This window comes from Gallinula chloropus (genome assembly GCF_964237585.1).
Source record: "Gallinula chloropus genome assembly, chromosome: 1".
Classification (NCBI taxonomy): domain Eukaryota; kingdom Metazoa; phylum Chordata; class Aves; order Gruiformes; family Rallidae; genus Gallinula; species Gallinula chloropus.
Window position 1 is genome coordinate 78,340,268 of NC_140085.1, and position 19,953 is coordinate 78,360,220.

A 19,953-nucleotide genomic window follows, 5' to 3' on the forward strand; every position below is an offset into this window, starting at 1 on the left:
GACTGGCATGGTACTTTCCAAAACTGAACAACAAATATTTTCCTTTCTATTTAATTAGGACCACTGCAAACTCTTCTTACTGGTGTCTGCAGAAGACCAAAAATTTCCGAACACATTTATTTGCTGTCATAATTTTGAACCACAGCAATTCAGCTCCAGAATAGCACTCATCTGATGCTTGTGTTTATATTGTTTGTTATGAATTTTAAAATTGCAGGAAAGTGTTATGCTGTATAACCTTTAGCAATGTTCAGAATTGGCTATTAAAAGTTATGGAATGTACACAGATATAACCACCAGTGTATCTCCACACAAGAAATTTTTGCTTTCTTTTTTTTGTTCAGTGAAGAAAAGAAGGCAGATGTCATTTGAAGGCTTTATAAGGTACATGAGCTCAGAAGACTCTTCGATATTTAAAAGCAGTCACAGGACAGTCTACCAAGATATGAGCTACCCGTTATGTGACTATTTTATTTCATCTTCTCACAACACCTACTTGATATCTGACCAACTAATAGGGCCGAGTCATTTATGGGGATATACCAGGTATTTATACAATGGTTTTTAATTTTTAAAATATTCTTTGCTTTTTGGGGTTTTTGGTTGGGTTTTTTTTATTAATACTAATTCACATATAATGCTGCTTGGCAATAAGGAACAAAGCCATCACAGATTCAATATGAAAATGGTATTTTATTTTGTGTGTACACTGTTCAATATATTTGCCAAACCATCTGTTCAGAGTCTGGAAGCAATCTATTTTTTCTCTTACATCTCAAAAAATCTACCTCACAGCAAATGAAATCTATAGTATGCCACAGAGTATATGATTAAATCAGTTTTTAATCTCAACATGCCATGCAAAAATAAACAACTCGCTGAAATAAATGTAACATTCCTAGGCAAACTCTAACTGATCGATATACAGTATGTAAAGGCACAGTACCATGGAGTATGTCAAAGGTATGTGCGACCAGAGTATATTGCAATGTGTCCACTTAAAAACAACAACAAAAAAATGTGGGCAGGCACTGTAACAGCCAGGGGAGAGGAGAAACTTTGAATTTTGAATGTGCAGCGTATGGCTCCAAGAAAAGAAGAAAAACAGGATTCCTTATGGCCAAGAAACATTTATAAGAAATGATCAGGGAAGGAGAAAAGGGGTTATGTAATACAGGTAATAGAGAGGGGGACAGAAAGTATAAAAACCTTGCAAGACAGATGTACTTTGTCCTATTGTAGTGAGGTAAAAGCAGTTGGAACTATCATCTAGCCGAGCTTTGGTGTTTCAGTTGTCTGGATGTTCTATAATGGCTTACAACTATCAGAAAGACCAGTGAATCTATTTCTAATAGCATTTAAAATTATATTTGGTAAATGCTACCTTGCTTAAGGTACTTGCTATTCCCATTTATTTGTGTAAGGAAAATCTGAGATACTAAAATAAGCTAGAAGCATCTCTGAGATATTGTTAGCATGTAAAGGGTAGCATATAAAAGACAGATTGGTAATTAGGGAAATTAATCTACAAGAAATGCTTAAATTAGTAACAAGCCAAATATTAGAAAGCAAAGACCTTTAATGGGTGCCATTAGCTTATTAAAAATTAAACCAGAGTAAGTTTAAGGCATCTCAGAAACTTCAGCTCTCCCTCTTAGGAATAACATGGAAGGAGAACTGAATTATGTACAAAACAAGCATAACCTGATTCTGTAAGGGTGACACTGTTATTTTTAATTATGATTCTCAAACTAGCAGACAAACCCTGGAATAGTGATAAAAAAGGCCTTTTCAAACATTTCCTCTTCTCTTTTAAGCAAAGATTTGCTAAAATTCCCAAATTGTTTTATTATAATCTTTCACCCTCATTTTTATTCTCTTAATGAGGGTTATTCAGATAATTGAATGTATTCCTTTATACTCTAATAAATTTTATTAACTTACCTGCCTAAAATAAACAACTGAAAATGGAGCAGTCTCATACCTTCATAATTGTATAGGTTATTGTTAGATTTGTGATGAAAAAGTAGGTTTTTTTTCTAAGTATTCAATGTGCTTATAATCAGAAATACAGGAATTTGTATAAGAAGTTATGGTAACTTTCTTTGACTTTAAAATTGTTTCTGTTCTTTTGAAGTGCTCTCTTAAAAGGGTGTCGTTGCCTGGAAATTGACTGCTGGGATGGCTCAAACAATGAACCTGTTGTGTATCATGGCCACACTTTAACGAGCAAAATTCCATTTAATTCTGTAATTGAAGTGATAGACAAGTATGCATTTGTGGTACGTATATATGTGTGTGTGTGTGTGTGTGCATATATATATATGTTGGTTAAAATGTGAGGATGGCTTTAACAAATCCCAGTGACATGGTTGATTCTCTAGGATAAAAGTAATATGAAACATAGACAGTGCTTATGGCAGTGGGCATTGCTAAAATAATTGACAAGAACATTGTGGTATCTGTTCTTAATATATACTTTTTATTTGATTTAACTAATTACATTTTTTTTTTTTTTTTGCTGATAATGATTATAAACCAAACTTGGTGCAAGGAATTCAGGACTTAGCTTGTTAGGTGGAATTCTAACCTGAGGTCATTTAAGCAAAGACTGAAAATGAAGTGAGCAACTACTTCAAAATCAGCCTGATGTTTTACTCCTCCTTTATGTCTTTTCATTTTTTTGCTTCACTCATTCCTCTGTAGTTATCAGTCTTCCATATTCCATGCTTGAATATATGAAATAGAAAAAAATGTTAGATTATCACTGAGTCTGAGTCTTTGTTTTCCATTTCCTCTCTTTTTATTTGGAATTCAAGGCCTTGTAAAGGTTACCATCTACTCCTGTCTTTTTATCAGATGACTCATTTGGGCCACGTCCCTTCTGCCTTTCTCTGGCAAAGCAGCAAAAACTGTAGAACTTTTGGCACTATCTCAGTCTTTTGTATAGTTTTTTGGCAAAACTCCTGCTCAAAGTCCTGCATGACTATTAAGCTAACTCATGTATTCAGGCCAGCATTACGTGTATGAAGATATACACCTGTGAACGTATGTTTATATAGATTTTTATATATATTTATAGCCTTCTAAGACGAAAAGCTGTATTTTTGTGCTCTGATTTCTATATAAAATTCAATTAATCTGTGATTTTAGAAGATAGTGAAAACAAAAATATGATTTTATTTCAGTGTTCTTCACAACCCATTAAATAAAACTCACCTTTTTTTGCTAATACACAGCATATTTTACATAACTATAGCATAAACTTGTTACTATAGGCACAAGTTACAATAAAATAATAAGATCACAACAATAGGTAATGGTTCATACCTGCTATGTAGCCTGATTTTTGGTTGATTTAATGTTTTCTCTCTACTTTACATCCAACATTAGTTTGTTAAATGCCTTTAATGAATTCTTTTCTATAGATTATTGGACAAATATATTTCAATATGTGCATTCCACAGATCAGCAGAGATATCATCTGGTTTCTCTAAAGAAATATTGTGTGTCCTCCTTAACTGACCTTCATTTGATTTTCCTGGTTGCTGGGTTGTTATTTTTTCATCTCTGTATTTGTCTAGCACTGCTTTAATGCCCTCTTAACTTCCTGAGGGTGCTTTTTTTTTCTCTTCTTCAATTGTGCTTTCTCTTTTCCATAAATATTATGAGCTTTTTTTATTGTGTTACTAACCTTAAACAACTGATCTATATTCTAAAAGTTTTGAAAATAAAGGAAAATTAGCAAGGGAATTTTTGCAAGATATTTTCAGAAATCAAGTAGTCTTTCTTTATTAATAACAAAAGCCTTTAAATAACATTTCCAGGCATCTGACTATCCAGTTGTACTGTCTTTGGAGAACCACTGCAGTTGTAAGCAACAGGAAGTAATGGCAGACCATTTACAAAATATTCTGGGTGACAAACTTCTTACTTCAACAATTGGTGATACAGAGGTGTCTCAACTACCTTCTCCTGAGGTAAGGACATTGCATTTTTCTCTATGAAAGATGGGGGGTGGGAAACCAGTGTGGGGTTTTTTTAACCTTCTGAAACTGAATTTAGGAAACTGCCCACCTGATGTCTAAAATAGACAATCCAAAATCTACATGAAAAGATTGATAAAACAGAAAAAGCAAAAATTAGTCATGTGAATTGATATGGAAAGTTTTTTAAAAGGAAATCCATTGTCAGTATGATGCTGATGCATATATATTTATTAAAAACTAATATAAATTTTTATAAAGCCTTTCATCTTGCAATTCACATCAATACAACTTCTGTTGCTTTGGATGCATTGAAAGTTTTATTTTAATTTTATTTAATTTTATTTTATTTAGAACTACAGCTAGGTGTTTTGTGGGTTGCAGTTTATATGGAAACAAAGCAGAGGTAGTCACGTGTCTTGTTATATTGAACCATACTTACTAACAATGAATAAACCAGCACATCAAAATTGAGTAGCAGCACATTAATTTGATATTCCTAAAGTTAACTATTACTTAATATGAATTAAATTATAAGAGAGTGGTTCATCTACAGTAGCCCTATGTCGGTGATATGGCAATCTAAACACGGAAAAGAGTATCTGCCTTTACAGAGGGCAGATTTATACAAAGGGAATGATTTGTTGAAGTTTGTAGAAGCAAGGATTACTGAATCTGAACTCTGCATCCAAAAGCTACAAAACCACCTGATTAATTGAATTTTGTAATTTTAATGTTATTGAAATGTTATGTTAAACAAGCTTAAAAGTTTCTGTTGACTTGTAAAGTCAACATCTTAAGGTTAAACTGAACAATCCCCTCCCTTCAACTCCTTTACTCTGAAATGAGGCTTCCAATGCTTTAGTTTTAAAAGAGGAAACAAAGTGTCAATTTTTAAATGCTTTAGTTTTAAAAGAGGAAACAAAGTGTCAATTTTTAAACAACATTATGTTTTGAAATAAAAACTTTAAATCTTCACTTTAAATATACTTCCCACTAATTTATATTTTGTTCTTTAGATTGAAAGAATTTCCTTAAATTTAAATGTTATTGTAAAAGAAACACAGATCTACATTTTTTTGTCAATAACAATGTTGATGGAACTATTCCATCGAGTTCTGTTACTGCAAAAACATTGTCACTCTCTCAGTGTGTTTCTCCCTAAGGCAGTGTTTCTCAGCTGATGCCTTGAGACCGCTGGGATGTGAAGTCAGAAAAGGCAATTAGATGGGTGTTGAAAATTTTATTGCAAACTAAAACAAATACATTCCAATTGTTCCAGTCTTTACATATAATTTTCTTTCAAGGACAAAAGATTTTTTTTTAAATATCTTGTAAGACAAATACACACATACATACAAAATAGTTATTTAGGCTTGTCACTGGTATCAGTGAAAATCAGATATATTTTTTTACAGTAACTGAAAAAGGAAAAATGCAAATGTAAATGTGGGGAGGAAACATTGTCATAATGAAAGACAACACACAGAGATATATATTTTTGTAAAGGTTTTGTCATGGAAAAAAAAAAATTAAGTGATGTGTCCAAAAGACTTGCTAAAGTATTACCATACTTCTATATTTTCATAGCAATGTGGTAAATATATTTAATACATCTTGATAAATTTCTCAGTAAGCAAATATGTTCTTTTCTGTTGTAGCATTATAGTTTTTTATATCACACCATCCAATATAATTTAAAACCTTTAAAAAATGTTCTGTAAACTAGAATAATAACCCCAACTCCATTAAATAGTTTTGTTTAAAGCCTCTCAGAACACAGCTGCATCAAATGGACGTCCAAGGATCACATGTCCTCTGTACCAAAAACAAGATTAGTGTACTGCATCTAAATCGTGGAGTCACTGAATCATATGCTTTAAAATATGACTTTGTATGATACAGGGAACTCATACTTCATATGTTCGTATCTTAGAGTTTTCATAGGCCAGATCTGTAGCATTTTCACATGAAAATGTTTTGCTGTGTTCTATACTTATTCCTCATTTAAATGTATGCTCTTCAGGTGAGATTCATTCTGTTGAAGTTTTACTCTTTTAAAGTTCCACAAAGGTGTAAGAGTTACCTAAATAATAGGTACCCTCTGATGGAGGGGTACATGCAGCTCATGCAAAGCTTCCTTTTAGTATCCACTTCTCAAAGTCCTTAAAGATCCAAATATAATGGTGCCATTGTCCATACAGGAAGTGGAAGATGATATGATTTCTCAAAACACCTCATGAAAACATTTGCCAATTGCAGGTTCTTATTTAGAACATGGAGGTTGGAGATCTCCATCAGGGGTTGGACCTCTTGAGGTCCCTTCCAACCCCTACCATTCTGTGATTCTGTGATTCCATGAAAGTTATTTACTTGACTGTTGTCTAAGCAATCTCCAACTTCCTTTTCTAAGTAGGTTTTAAGCTACACCTTTGTCAGCTGTTATTGTGTGTCTGGAAGATTAAAATGCGGACCAAACTCAGTCTTACATGTTTACTTGGACCTCAGCTCATGCATGATGTCTTCTACCATTGTAAGTCTAAGTGAAAATCTCAAGGAGGTTTGGAAAAAAAAATTGGATGGTCTTGGAAAGTTATTGATCTCTGCTTCTTTTCAGCACATGCTTGCCCTGAAGCTTAAAACCCAGAAAATGTCAGGAAAAGAGGCTTCTAAATTCTTTGGCCTCAGTCATATGTTCACTCTGCATCTGACTATAGTAGTACTGCTAATTCCCTGGAATATTACTGTATTCTGTAGCATCCTCACATACACTTCTTTCTCTGCATATGGAGTAGGGGAAAGAGGAGGCTTTTACATTGTTTCATTCTTGCACACACCTCTTATGCACTGAGATAAACTGAGGCCATTCTTGAGCTTCAGCAATCTTTTCTACTCTTATAGCAGATATTTTGCTATCCAAAGCAACAGACCCACTAAAGTCCTCTTCTTGCACTCTTGGCCCTATGGTGCTTCTAAAACAATTTAATTAATTTCCTTTAATATTCATTATAAAATTAGGTCCTTTGTGTCATTTCCCACATTAAATTATATTTGGCATCACTGACCGGCACCAGACACCTCCACCGATTGCACCAGTACTCCTGGATTATACTGATATAAAGTGACAGACTGGTGTTTGGTGCAGCAATTTGTAGATGAACTTAGAAAATATTAGAATCCTAGAAGTGAGATAATTTTTTCCTTACCCTTCTGAAACCTTCCTCTCTAATGGGTTTGACAGCTACTGAAAGAAACAAATAAGCCTCAAATGTAACACAGAAAAAAAGAATGTAAATGCATTGACGCTTTTGATAAAGGTTTGTTCCTCAATTATTTTGCATTGTAGTACATCAAACTACCTTACACTGCTGTCATGCATGAACTACTTAGGAATTTTTCATTAGTTGCAGGTTTCCTGTCACAGAACTGGAAAGAATTTTTGATGCATTGTTAACTGAAAATGAAATGGCAACTATTGTTAATTTATAAGTGATCTTTTATGTTTACCACATAGCTGAAAGACCAGTTATTATATTGTGGTAGTTATTAAAGCCATGCTATCTAAACAAAAGGACCTTGAGAAAGATTTATAGAAAGTATCCACTACACACTGATGCTCTCTGGGCAATGAAACCCTAGTATTAGGGGGGGAAATAACAAACCCTATAGCCAAGATTCCTCCTTCATCTTTTTCTTCACCTGTATCTACTCAATATACAAAGGAGTTTTCCATATAAAGTCATTGTTCTACAAGAATAGTCATTGTTTTCCCAGAATGCACCAGTCCAGGTGAACTATACCAGTCTTTGACATCTAGATATACCATTTGAATATATGTATAAGGCTTTTATAACACTACTGCACTTTTTTCCTTTCTCTGTAAAGACCTGTTTCACTGATGAACTTTCAAAACTTGGTTGTATCTGGCTGTCCATAATATCTGGCGAATAGGTTCTTGCCGACTGTCTGCAATGTCTGACAAAAGGGTGATAATCTGATTAACCTGTGGCCATATGATTCAATTTTCAGGCAAACTATCCTTAAATTTTCCTCTCCCATACTTTTATTGGGTTTTATGGTCTTATTTTCCTTTATTTAAAAAGTAGAATATGAAGATTTTCACTTACAAATTCATATTCAAGGCTACTTTAGCATACCTAATGATGTTGCTTCGGTGATGAGATTCATTCCTATTTTCTTGTCATACAAGTCATGTATGCAAATGTCTTGACCAAGTCTTTGCCACAGAAATTTCTTTGCTTCTTAGCAAGTCAAAGTAATTTCCAGTTCACTGTTTTGCCTTTTAAATCTGCCCATGGCATCTATTCTTTACAAAAATGAGAAGATATTGAAAATGTAGCATGCCTTGATGATGACCTCAAGAGTAAGAAAATCAGTATTGTTTATCATAAAATTTCTGGATTATCTAGGTTGGGCTCAGACTTCTCCGTGCACAGTGAAAAGGCTAGAGGCAATGGGAACAAACTGAAATACAAGAAATTTCATTTAAATATGAGAAAAAGAATTTTAATTGTGAAGGTGGTAAGGCACTGGAGCAGGTTGCCTGTAGAAAATATAGACCCTAATTGGAGATACTCCAAACCTGACTGGACACAGCCCTGACACTTCATTGATCTTGTTTTGAATGAGACAGTTGGACTTGACAGACTCCAGGGGTCCCTTCCAAACTCAGCCTTTCTGTACTTCTGGGGAACAGCTTCCCTGATTGATCTTGGACCTGCCTCATTACTTGTCTTGCGGTCACTAGACTGCTTTTTGAGCTTGCCTACCATCACTAGACCTGCTTCACTTGTCTTATTGTTGCCCTAGTTGGTAAGGTCATTGACCTGTGCCTGCCTTGCTATCATCGTCAGCTCCTGGGTCACTTTGTGCAGCTGCAGGCCCTTGCTACTCTCTGAGTTCCTGTGAGCAGCATGTTGGTTAACAGTTTTATTTCCAAATCAGTTACACCCCATTTTTTTTTTTTTTGCCTGAAAAAGTCTCAAAGAATGCAAAATCATCTGCACCAGATTACTGTCAGATGTCTTTCTGATTGCATGTTTCGGAAAGTCTATGTGTACTTCTGTATTTCTCTTACATCTGATGGAGTCCTTGGGTAAAACTGGACCAGACATTGCCAGTTAAATGTCTTACTGCGAACAATTATGTTAGGTCAAGCATCTGAGCCATTAGAACATTTATCCTGTCCTTATGTTTGAAGTTTGGTTCCTGAGTGAGACTCTTTCTGGTAGATGAATGTGAAATAATACCTTTCAAAATTGTTTTTCAGAAAAGAGTGCTTCTTAGAATGCATATGTTTTTACCCAGGATTGTTATCAGGTTTTCAATTCTTCCAGAAAACTGGTCTGCTAGTGTCATTTGTCCCAATTTCCTTATTTAGATGTGTTTTGCTATTTTTGTATCTTTAATAAAAAGACATTATAGAAAGAGTCACTCATGCACTTTGTGTATACAAGAGTACAACACAAAACTGGAATTTTCAATGTAGAGAGCTTCTCACTAGACAACTGTATTGTATGAGAGCTTGTTATGAGATAGCTACAAAGATGCTCCTGATGTAATTAATATCAATTTAAATAATGGTCAGACATTACAGGTAGTATTGATTTGAAATATCACCACATCTGTGATTTATAAGGCTGCCATAAAGAAATCCATCCACACTTTCACTGTGTGATTCTCTTCTTGAATCATTGAAGAATGCTGCTGTTGGACTAGTTATAACATTGTATTTAACAATAGTGTCCTGTTATTTTCATTCAAGATAAACTTCATTAATACCTCAAAAGCTTCCCCTGTGTTACGCTTCATGGAAGGTGTGGCAACTCTACTATATAAGTTTTTAAGATAGTAATATAAAAATTGAAATAGAAAAGTATGTAAAATTTAAACTCATTTTAACCTTCCTTCCTAGCAAGATTTTCAGGATTTGATATTTCTCTTACTAAGCACCCACAGCTGGTCAGGAGAGGAGAAGAGAGGAGAACATGCTCAGTAGAAACAAGGGAAGTTATTCTTCTCTTTTTAATGCTCAAATCCAAGATTTGCTCTTTACATTTCTGAGGACAGACTTTTGTTCCTTTGTACAAAAAGATGCTGCATTTTTAGCATTTGAGAACTCAATTTTCACATAGTCACTGATTTTGTAACCATACATGTGTTATAAGTTTTTTTTAAGATCTATTTGAAGCACAGACGTAAAATCCTTGGTATGTCTTCTTCAGTTCATAGTTTCCTTTCAGTGATTTGATTCAACTATTATTGGAATCCACTTCTGGCCAAAAAGTAGCAACAGTTCTTCTTGCTATAGTATTTTCTGTAATTGCTTATGGAAAGAGAGTTGTGATTCTAAAATGTTATCTTTATAGAAAAAAAGAGAAAAAGACATGTTGATGTCCTACCTCAGCTTATTTTTATCATGGTAGATAAACAGAATTTTAGAAACTATTTGACTTAAAACATCATGACCTATTTTCATATGACTTTGGTCTTTTTTTTTTACTTAAAGCAAGTTTACATATAGGAGGCAATTAAATATCCACAAACCATTTTACTTTCCTTATATAGCAGTTTAGGTGTTTTTTGGTTGTTTTTTTTTTATATATTATAAAATGAAATCATACCTATGAATAAAAAAAATACAGGTCCAAAATTAGATACAATTGCTTTTAACTATTGGGAAGTATGAATATGCAAAGAAAAATTCAGAACTTTAAAAATTATGAGTAGCATTACTCATATTCTAAAAATATCACAGAAAAAAAAATGAGTGCATCAATAAGAAATGAAGGAAATGTTAAAGGGCACCCTTATTCTGAATCACCAGTGCAGAGACACTAATCAAATCTTGCACCAGCATGGCTTTGACAGATATTAAGCATAGGGTATCTCATTCCACTGGCACATTGACAAACTGCTAATGCAAGATTTGAAGTGATAAGGGGATTATCAGTAACAAAGATTGCCATGTAAATAAATGTAATTTCTATTTCTTTGTGTACAGCTCTAGTTTCTACTATTAAGCTTTGGTTTTATGTGTGTGTTTCTATCATCCATACTTTTCATATTTGCTTAACAGACACATTCAAACACAGTATTTCAGTTATCTTTTATTTAATGTATAAGTATTTCTTCCTTGTTTCTGTAACCTTCCCAGCAGTATAGCCTTTCTTTTCATTAGTGCATATGAAACTTTAAGAATGTTTTTGTAGATCATGTTATCCAAGAGTCTAAGTAAATATTGTTCCTGTGTACAGAGGTAGAGATGAATGTCTGCTACATAATACCTATTATATGATGAATATTATTTCATAAATCTATTTGAAATTTATATTCATAAGATTCAGGTGTATAGATGAAAGCCATCATACTAGGCATTATAAACTATAATGATTTTTTTCCCTTTCTTATGGAAGTTGAAACATGCCCATTTAAAAATTGAGAAATTTCTTAGACAAGAAATTACCAAAGTCTGTTAGCTTCTCTGATCACGTAAGATCAGCATGGGAATCCATGACATAAAGAGGAAAGTTTTCATTTGGTACACTAGACAGATGTGTACACATGCACTGATCAAATAAGGTAACAAATTTCCAGCAGCTGCAATGATAGCTTTAAAAAAAATTCAAATATAAGATACATGTCTACAAGTTCATATATAAAAATGGATTCATGCCTGCATCTTACCTGGCCATCACCTCTGACACTCAACTTCATGCCTTAATCTTGATCACAGTTTCAGCATGTACGTGGTGGAGAGCCTTTATTCCTGTCAGGGGTTTAGATTTTCACTGGTGTGCTTTGTTTCCCCAGATTCTGTTTGTTTTACTTGCTTTTGACTTCTACCTCACCAATAGCAATCTTCACTTCATTGTATTACCTTCATTATACTTAATCACAGTTTTGAACTTGGATTAAAAAATGTCTAGATAAGAAAACACAAAATTGGTCCATGCACTGGTTTATTTACAACTGTTTAACCTCTTTCCTACAGGCATTGAAATTTAAAATTCTGATAAAAAATAAAAAAGTGGGAACAATTGAGGAAGGTCTACTCAGGAGAGATCTTGACAGTCATGGTGAGACAGGGGAAGTTTCTGACTTTGACAATATATCTGAAGAAGATGAGCTTGATGAAAAAATTCCTCTTTACCCAAAGAGTAATTCCTTAAAAAGAAAAAATGACCAAACACCTTCAGCCCCACCTCGAAAAAAGTCAAAGGTAACTTGAATTTAGAAAGCACATAGATGTTTACCAACTTTTTAATTTGTTTTTAAAGAAGGAATACATTAGCTTAAATTAGGGTCTAAAGTTGAAATATGGGCTTTAAAATTATTTAGGGGCAATATATTTTGAAATAATACTTTTAGCTCAAGCTTTCAGTTTTTCTTATTCTTCAAGACACCCCAAACTGGGCATGTTTTAGTATCCAACTAAAAAGCAAACCTTCACAGTGCTCCCATCCTAAACTCCCCATGCATTTTTCACTTCCAAGCCTTGTCCTAGATGGTCAATGCCACAGTAGATCTAAGATAAAGTTGCCCAACTGCTTTGCTGGTGAAAAGGCCGTCCTGGAACTATGCATGGAGAACACTCATAACAGTTCCTGATGATGAAGGACAGAGTAAATGGTCTATTTCTTCCCTCAGTCTGCCAGTCTATCATGGAAATTTTGAGGAGTTCCAATTCCCCTGTTTTCGTGTGTTCTGGATTTATGCATGATATTAGGTGTTGAGTTCTGGTTGTGCTAAAATGATAGAAAAAGTATTTTTACATTTATAATGTAGAGACTTAACATTATATACCGTTTTGGAAAGAGGCTGTAAAAAATTTATGTGATTTTCTTTTTAATAGTCAAACTGAACTTATAATTTTTTAAAGCCAAATAGTAATTCTCTGCTGTGGAGATCTGTTGCTCCATCAGGGTTAAAATGACTTTGTTCAAGTTTTTTCAGGAGGGATGAAGCACACAATATCCAGCCACTTTTGCACATCATGCTATGATTATCTGAATGAGAATAGGCTGGCAATGCTTCTCAGGGCTCAGTGCTTTTGCTCAGAGGCAGTCTTTTCCTTGGTGTTTCCTTTCTCAAAGTGATTTGAAGGTCAAGAACTTTGCTGCTTTTTCTTTACATCTGAGATAGAATATATCTGAGGAAGAATGGAATCCTCTTTGAACAAGGAAGGACAAATTTCCAGATAATAGGGTCACATATATTTGTAACATCACATTACAGACCAGAACATATACCACATACATCATGATCAACAGCAGCAGCAACAGATGTCTGATCATGTTTCACAGGCAGGAGAGGAAATGGCTTCCAGGCTATAGGAGGATGAGAGAACATTGGAATTCACATCCAAGATACCCTAGTGATGCTGTTGGCTTTGACTGTGCCACTGCCTTCCACATCCAGAGAGCTGTATTATTCAGTTCTGTGCCCGTACACTACTATTGCTCTTCATGGAACATAGCCACAGAATAACTAATGCTCTTGAGCCATGAGCAAGTATTCCCTATTATTTTGTCAGAAGAAAATTCGTGTTCAAAAGCTTTAAATGAAAGTAAACATTATTAGTACCATCAGCTCTTTGCTGGCTACTACTACTGATTAGCTCACAAGTTCATACTAAGTAAAATGAAGAGGTCTCATAATAACTCAGTTTAAAAGATAACAACCTGGTAAAATTTCACTCACTTCACTGTACAGCACATTTTGCTTTTGCTTACTTTGGTAATGGAGTAAGATGAAACAAAGACCTTGTCCAAAGAATCTTCCATCTTAATTAAGAACAACAGAGTTTTCCTAACTTCAGAGCAATGCTTGGAGCAATATACCTATGATAGATTTGCTTGGCATGGTAAAATATTGTCTTGTTTATTTTACATTTTGTAGTTAAGTTTGTGCTATTGATATATAGATTCTCTTGCTATACTGCTCTCTTTTTTCTCCAAGTACTTCCTACCAGTATACCTTTTCCAGTACTTCAGCAATATAAATTTGGGCATATATTTTAAATCAGTAATGTTAAAAGCCATGAAAAAGTAAGTTATTTTACATACCAGACTCAGAAGCAGGGAAAGTATAAAGCTGTCTAAGAGAGCACTGTGCTAGGAAGTATTGGAAACATATCTCTCCATTCACCCTACAATTACTTTGATGAATACAGAGACAATAATCTTAATCATCTCTGACTGGATCAACTCTCACTATCAAAAGTCATATCTCAAGCTCAAATATTCATTAATGATGACACATTTTCCCTTGCTTTATGTATCCAAACTTACAGTTTCTTATGAATTGTTAATAATAATAATAATGAAATGTTACTGTGATATTTTATTCTTCCATTATTTTTATATTATGATTTTTAGGTGAAGAAGTTGAAAATTGCCATTGCATTGTCAGACCTTGTGATTTATACCAAATCTGTGAAGTTTGTGAGCTTTGAGCATTCACTAGCTAATCAGAAGTGCTATGAAAATAATTCAATTGGAGAGACTCGAGCACAAAAATTTGTAAAACATTCAGGTAATTTCTTTTGCTTTAATTGGATAAAAGTTACAATGTTGTTTTGTTTCACTGCTTAGGCATTGGAAGGGTTAAAATTTTATGAAACACATGCTGTCCAATTTTATTTCGTTGTTTTTGTGACATTGTTTTAGAAATGTCATTTGCACTGCATTTTTATACTTCAGTTGGTTTTGTGAGGAAAATTGAAACTCAGCTTTGTTTTAATTTCATGTACTTTTATAAGAACAAGTATTAGCATAGTATGCAAAATGTATGAAGACCTTCTGATTCATTGTTTTCTGCATCAAGTAACAGCCCCCCCCTTGTATTGTCTGTAGTACTCACTTGAGTTGGTCATGCAGTACCCCTGGCTTTGCTGATAACTGCAGATAAGAGAATCTGCATTGACAGAACAAATAAACCCCATAGAAGGCAGTTTGCTCCACTGGACCGGATCTTTCCTACCAGCAAAGCTGGATTATTCAAAACTCATTCTGTGTTGGAACATCTCCATTTGGTGCAGTCAGTACAGTGCAGCCCCTGCTGTTTTAACCAGCTGTCTGCCAACAGCCTTAAGGGAGGGTTAAGAACAGAGATAACTGGCCATGAGAATGAAGCCTGCCACAGGCCTGTTCATTCAGGGCCAGCGCAGATGCCATCCACCACGTTGAGGAGATGGTTCAGTGGTTGGGTACGTGAATGGTGCCGAATGGCATCAAAACAAGTAGGCTTTTGGCAGCTGTCCATAGTCAGAGTCCTCTAGCAATCTAGTTCTATTTAAAAAAAAAAAAAAAAAAGGCAGGTGGAGGATGGAAAGGGTCAGGTTGATGATTCTGGAAATGCAAAGCTTTCTGTGTAATTGCTAAACAGGAATAGTGTATGTAGCACTCATCTGAAGTTCTCCACATCTGTTTATTTTATGCCTTTGTGGGAGGGAACACTGCTAGGAGGAAGAAAATCAACTCACTTGAACAGTTAACATCTTCTGAAGATTATAAAGGAACCAATTAAGTGTCTTAGAAATGTGCTGTTCTCACTTGAGATTGTTCAGTCATTTTATTTAAACCTCAAAACAGCAATCAAGCTAAGATCAATTTGGGATGATTTTTTTCATATTGAACTATAAAGGAATCAGTGGGCTTTTTGATCAATTTTGTGGTTTCTGTCTTTCCAACTTGCCATGAGAACACAGTGGTCTTTAGTATAAAAATCATATTTTTACCTTATGATGAAGTGAAGAAACAGAAAATTTCTGTGAAGGAATCAATCTTCATTACTGAACCTTTAATAGAGGTCTGCACTATAGACAGAAATACTATCACATTCAAATATACACAAAATTCTGTCACATGTTCAGGTTTTAAAATGGGATTTCAGCCACATCTCAGTGGTCCATATACTACTTTTAATGCATAGAAATGTCCTAAAATATAAACACATTGATATAATATGCTGATTGTGTAAATTTAGTTGGAAAGGTTTTATCATTCTGTTTTATCATTCTGTTTTCAGCTCAGGAGTTTGTTTCACATACTTCAAGGTTCATTACAAGAATCTACCCCAAAGGAACAAGAACAAACTCTTCAAATTATAATCCTCAAGAGTTCTGGAATGTGGGCTGTCAAATGGGTACGTACGTTTGCAGAGACAACTGTATCCCAGCCTTTGTAGACACTATACAGGTAAAAGAGGTTTTCCTTCCTATAGTATTGTGTTATATAGGTTACATATTTTCCCTCAGTGGCATCACTTTCATTTTGTGTTATCTAAGCTTTTCCTTCTGTCTACATATCCTAGTAATTTTACACCCTGGTAATCAGGAATTCTGCTATAGGGGAGTATTATTTTCATCATTTACTTTTGTAATTAGTTACAATTAGGCCCTAAATAATTATAAACATAAGTTTCTGTTAAATAGATTTATCTCAGATATCCCAATTTATTATATTGCATTAATTCCTTTACACTGCCTCCTTTTTCTTTTTTTTTTTCTATTTGGTAATAGGAGAAACAATAGGAAGAACAATACATCTTCTTAAAATTTCTGAATCATATTTTCTATTACTCCTAGCCCTAAGACTAAACAAAGTATGATTTTATCTTATGAAACAATGTACCAAAAGCAAATATAAAACAAACTTTCAACAGCTAAACTGGAATTTTCTTATTTTTCTTTACATATTATCTCCTTTTTATTAATAATTCTATCATGTTTACCTGTGAGTGTCTGTAAAGAGAGTCTAAATGGTTTAAATTTTACTGCCTGTCTCATTGCAATGAAATTATGATGTTTGCTATGTTACCTTTGGTTTTGAGGTAAAAGTGCTCAGCATTAAGCATTGCACTGCTAAAAATACCCCTAAAAAACAATAGCATAGTATACCTTTCAAGAAAATGAAAATATATTACATTATTTTGCATGTTGTATTCATGAAATTCCATAAGCTCCATGCTTATTTGTCATCTGTGATTAAGGTATAAATACCTTTATAAGGTATTTATCACATTTATATAGAAAGTAGCAATGGTACCTTTTTCTTTTTTTTTTCCTTCTTTTTTCCCCCTCATTTTTCTCTTTTTATTATTTTTCTTTTAAAAGTCTTTTTTAGATGAGGTCTAGCATTCTTTATAGCCATGTTGTAGTTAGCAAGGGAATAGGAGTAGCTGCCTGCTTAGCTAAAGGTGAGAACTGTTGAAGGAATTGCATTTACTTTTTCCTGAGGTTGCCCTACAGCATTGATTTAGGAGAGGTGATGGAATGATATATATGTGTGATTTAGGAATCTTTACACAGCAATGGAAAACTCATCTGAAGGATCTGGGAGGGGGGCAGAGTGGTGTGTGTGGGTTCAGTGGTTGTATGTTCAGTGTATGACTGGAGTGGCACAGATGCAGGATAAAGTAATTAATTAAACAACAATTAATATTGGTGCCAAGAATTCCCAGATTATATGCTACTGCAAAGAAGCCCTCAAATGCTCCTGAGTTTTAAAAAAAACTCAGTGACTGTGTAGATGCAAGGTACGTTTATCATCCTAATTTCCAGCACAAATCATAGTAGTTCCCTTTTTCTCTTCAAGTTAGTTTTTAACTTGAAATTGTTAAAAATAGGCATGACTCTTCTACTCAGAAGGGTTTGAAAAACCTCTCACCTGTAAGCACTTTACCCATTTTAATGGCTTTAGAGGCAATCTTGCCTTCATTTTTTTTTTTGTTCTTCAGTTAAAAAGATTCTCAGTTACAGAATGTTTTTCTACGTCAGTCTGCCATGTCTTCTTCAGCCTTAGGTAGAGAACAGTATTTTTTGCATTCACACATATATTCTGTCTTTTATTCTGATTCTATACCAAGGCCACCTGAGGGAGACGGGGGTGAGCAGGGCAGTTTGCCGTAGGCTCCCAGTTTGAAAGGTCTCACCTTGTTATATTCTGATACACACCGATACAGACGGGCACAGATTTAATTTTACCTGCTGGGCCCTGGAGCTTATGTGCACCCTTGCTCCAGACATCCATTCTCACTTGTTTTCCTTCTGAGCTCCCAAAATATTTTCTGTTTTTCAGAAAGGGTTTTAACAGTGTGCTATTTCCTACAAATCATGTTCTTAATAGTATTTATTTTTTAAGATCTTAGTGCATCCTCAGCTACTCTCTGACAGTTATAGAAATTAGAAGGAAAATCAAGCCTCAGCTTTCAATGAGAGTTCCTGCATCTGTGGCCCTGACTGCAAGCAGTGGAGGAGAGCCCAAAGCCTAAATTTCTTACCATTTTCTGTCCCCTGCCTGAACTATTCCTTGCTGTCAGTGCCACACAATTGAGGCAATGTGGGAAACAGAGACTAGGGAGATTGAGTGAATTTGGCCATTCAGTGAAAGAACTGGAATGTACTCAGATGCCCCATAGATGTCACTACTGGGGTTCTCCAGGGTTCCATTTTAAATCCAGTTCTTTTAAACATTTTCATAAATGCTCTGGACTCAGGACTAGAAGGTGTCTTAAGTAAATTTACAGAAGACTGTCGTGGTTTTACCCCGGCTGAGAGCCGAGATCCACACAGCTGCCTGCTCCTTAAAGGAAAAGAGCAAGGGAAGGGGGGGGGGGGGGGGGGTGAGAGGTTATGGAAGGGAGAAGGAAGGGGCAAATAACCCCAAAACCAAGAAACTAAGAGGCTTGTGGGTTGGGATAAGGATAGTTTACTAAAATAACAGAAAGATACAATATAACAATGCTTACAGGACTTTAGAGCAAAAATATATGAAGCTGTTGATACACAATGCAGTTTCTCACCGAACCCACAGCTCAGGCTGTGCCACCCAGAGCCATCCCGGAACCCAACCATTCCCCATAAACCGCTCGTCCCAGAGCCGCCCTCGGCCTTCCTCCCATCAGCCCCCCGATATCCTGGGCAGGACGTAATTGGCATGGAATACTCTCTTTGGTCAGTTGGGTCACCTGTCCTGGCTTTGCCCCTCCTTTCTCATGAATAGAGAAATATGAAGAGCTGAGAAAGTCCTTGACTGTCTGACAGCAACTAAAAACATCAGGGTGTTATCAGCACTGCTCCCATTTTAACTCTCAAACACAGCATTCCATCTGCTGTTACAAATGAAGTTAACTCCATCCTGACCGAAACCAGGACAAGAAGACATAAATTGGGAGGAGCTGTTAATTCTGTTGAGTGTGGAAAAGCCTTACAGAGAGACCTAGACAGATTACAGAGCTGGGCTATCACCAACCACATGAAGTTTTAACAAGGGCAAGTGCCAGATTCTGCACCTGGGAAGGGACAACCCTGGCTGCACCTCCAGACTGTGGATCAGATGCTGGAGGCCAACAATGCTGAGAGAGACTAGGGGGGTCTTGGTTGACAGCAAGTTAAACATGAGGCAGCAGTGTGCTCAGGCACCAAGGAGGGTCAACTGTATCCTGGGATGCATCAAGCATGGTATGGCCAGTCAGTCCAGGGATTATTCCCCTCTATTCTACATTGGTGCAGCCTCACCTCAAGTCCTTTGTTCAGTTTTGGGCATTACAGTACAAGAGGGACATAGAAATATTGGAGAGTGTCCAGAGGAGGGCAGTGAGGATGGTGAGGGGTCTGGAGGGGAAATCTTACAAAGAGAGGCTGAAGTTCCTTGGTTTGTTCAGCCTGGAGAAGAGGAGGTTGAGGAGAGACCTCATTGCAGTTTATGGTTTCCTGACGAGGGGGAGTGAAGGGGCAGATGCTGATCTCCTCTCTTTGGTCACTGATCATGGAACCCGAGGGAATGGCATGAAGCTGTGACAGGGGAGGTTTAGGCTGGGTATTAGGAAGAGATTTTTTACTGAGAGGCTGGTGGGACACTGGAATAGGCTCCCCAGGGAAGTGGTCACAGCACTGAGCTTGACTAAGTTCAAGAAGCGTCTGGACGATGCCCTCAGTCCCATA

At 35.6% G+C, this 19,953-nt stretch overlaps 1 protein-coding gene across 1 annotated transcript in view; it reads left to right on the top strand.

Moving 5' to 3' along the window:
- PLCZ1 (phospholipase C zeta 1) overlaps positions 1 to 19,953 on the top strand; it is a gene marked incomplete at both ends in the record, with an annotated part of 49,423 nt that overhangs the window by 12,190 nt on the left and 17,280 nt on the right. Inside the window, 6 exons of the mRNA XM_084269904.1 lie at positions 345 to 546; positions 2,138 to 2,282; positions 3,828 to 3,980; positions 12,001 to 12,228; positions 14,387 to 14,543; positions 16,038 to 16,154. Coding sequence (XP_084126030.1) covers positions 345 to 546; positions 2,138 to 2,282; positions 3,828 to 3,980; positions 12,001 to 12,228; positions 14,387 to 14,543; positions 16,038 to 16,154 — 1,002 coding nt within the window. The remainder of the gene's footprint in view (positions 1 to 344; positions 547 to 2,137; positions 2,283 to 3,827; positions 3,981 to 12,000; positions 12,229 to 14,386; positions 14,544 to 16,037; positions 16,155 to 19,953) is intronic.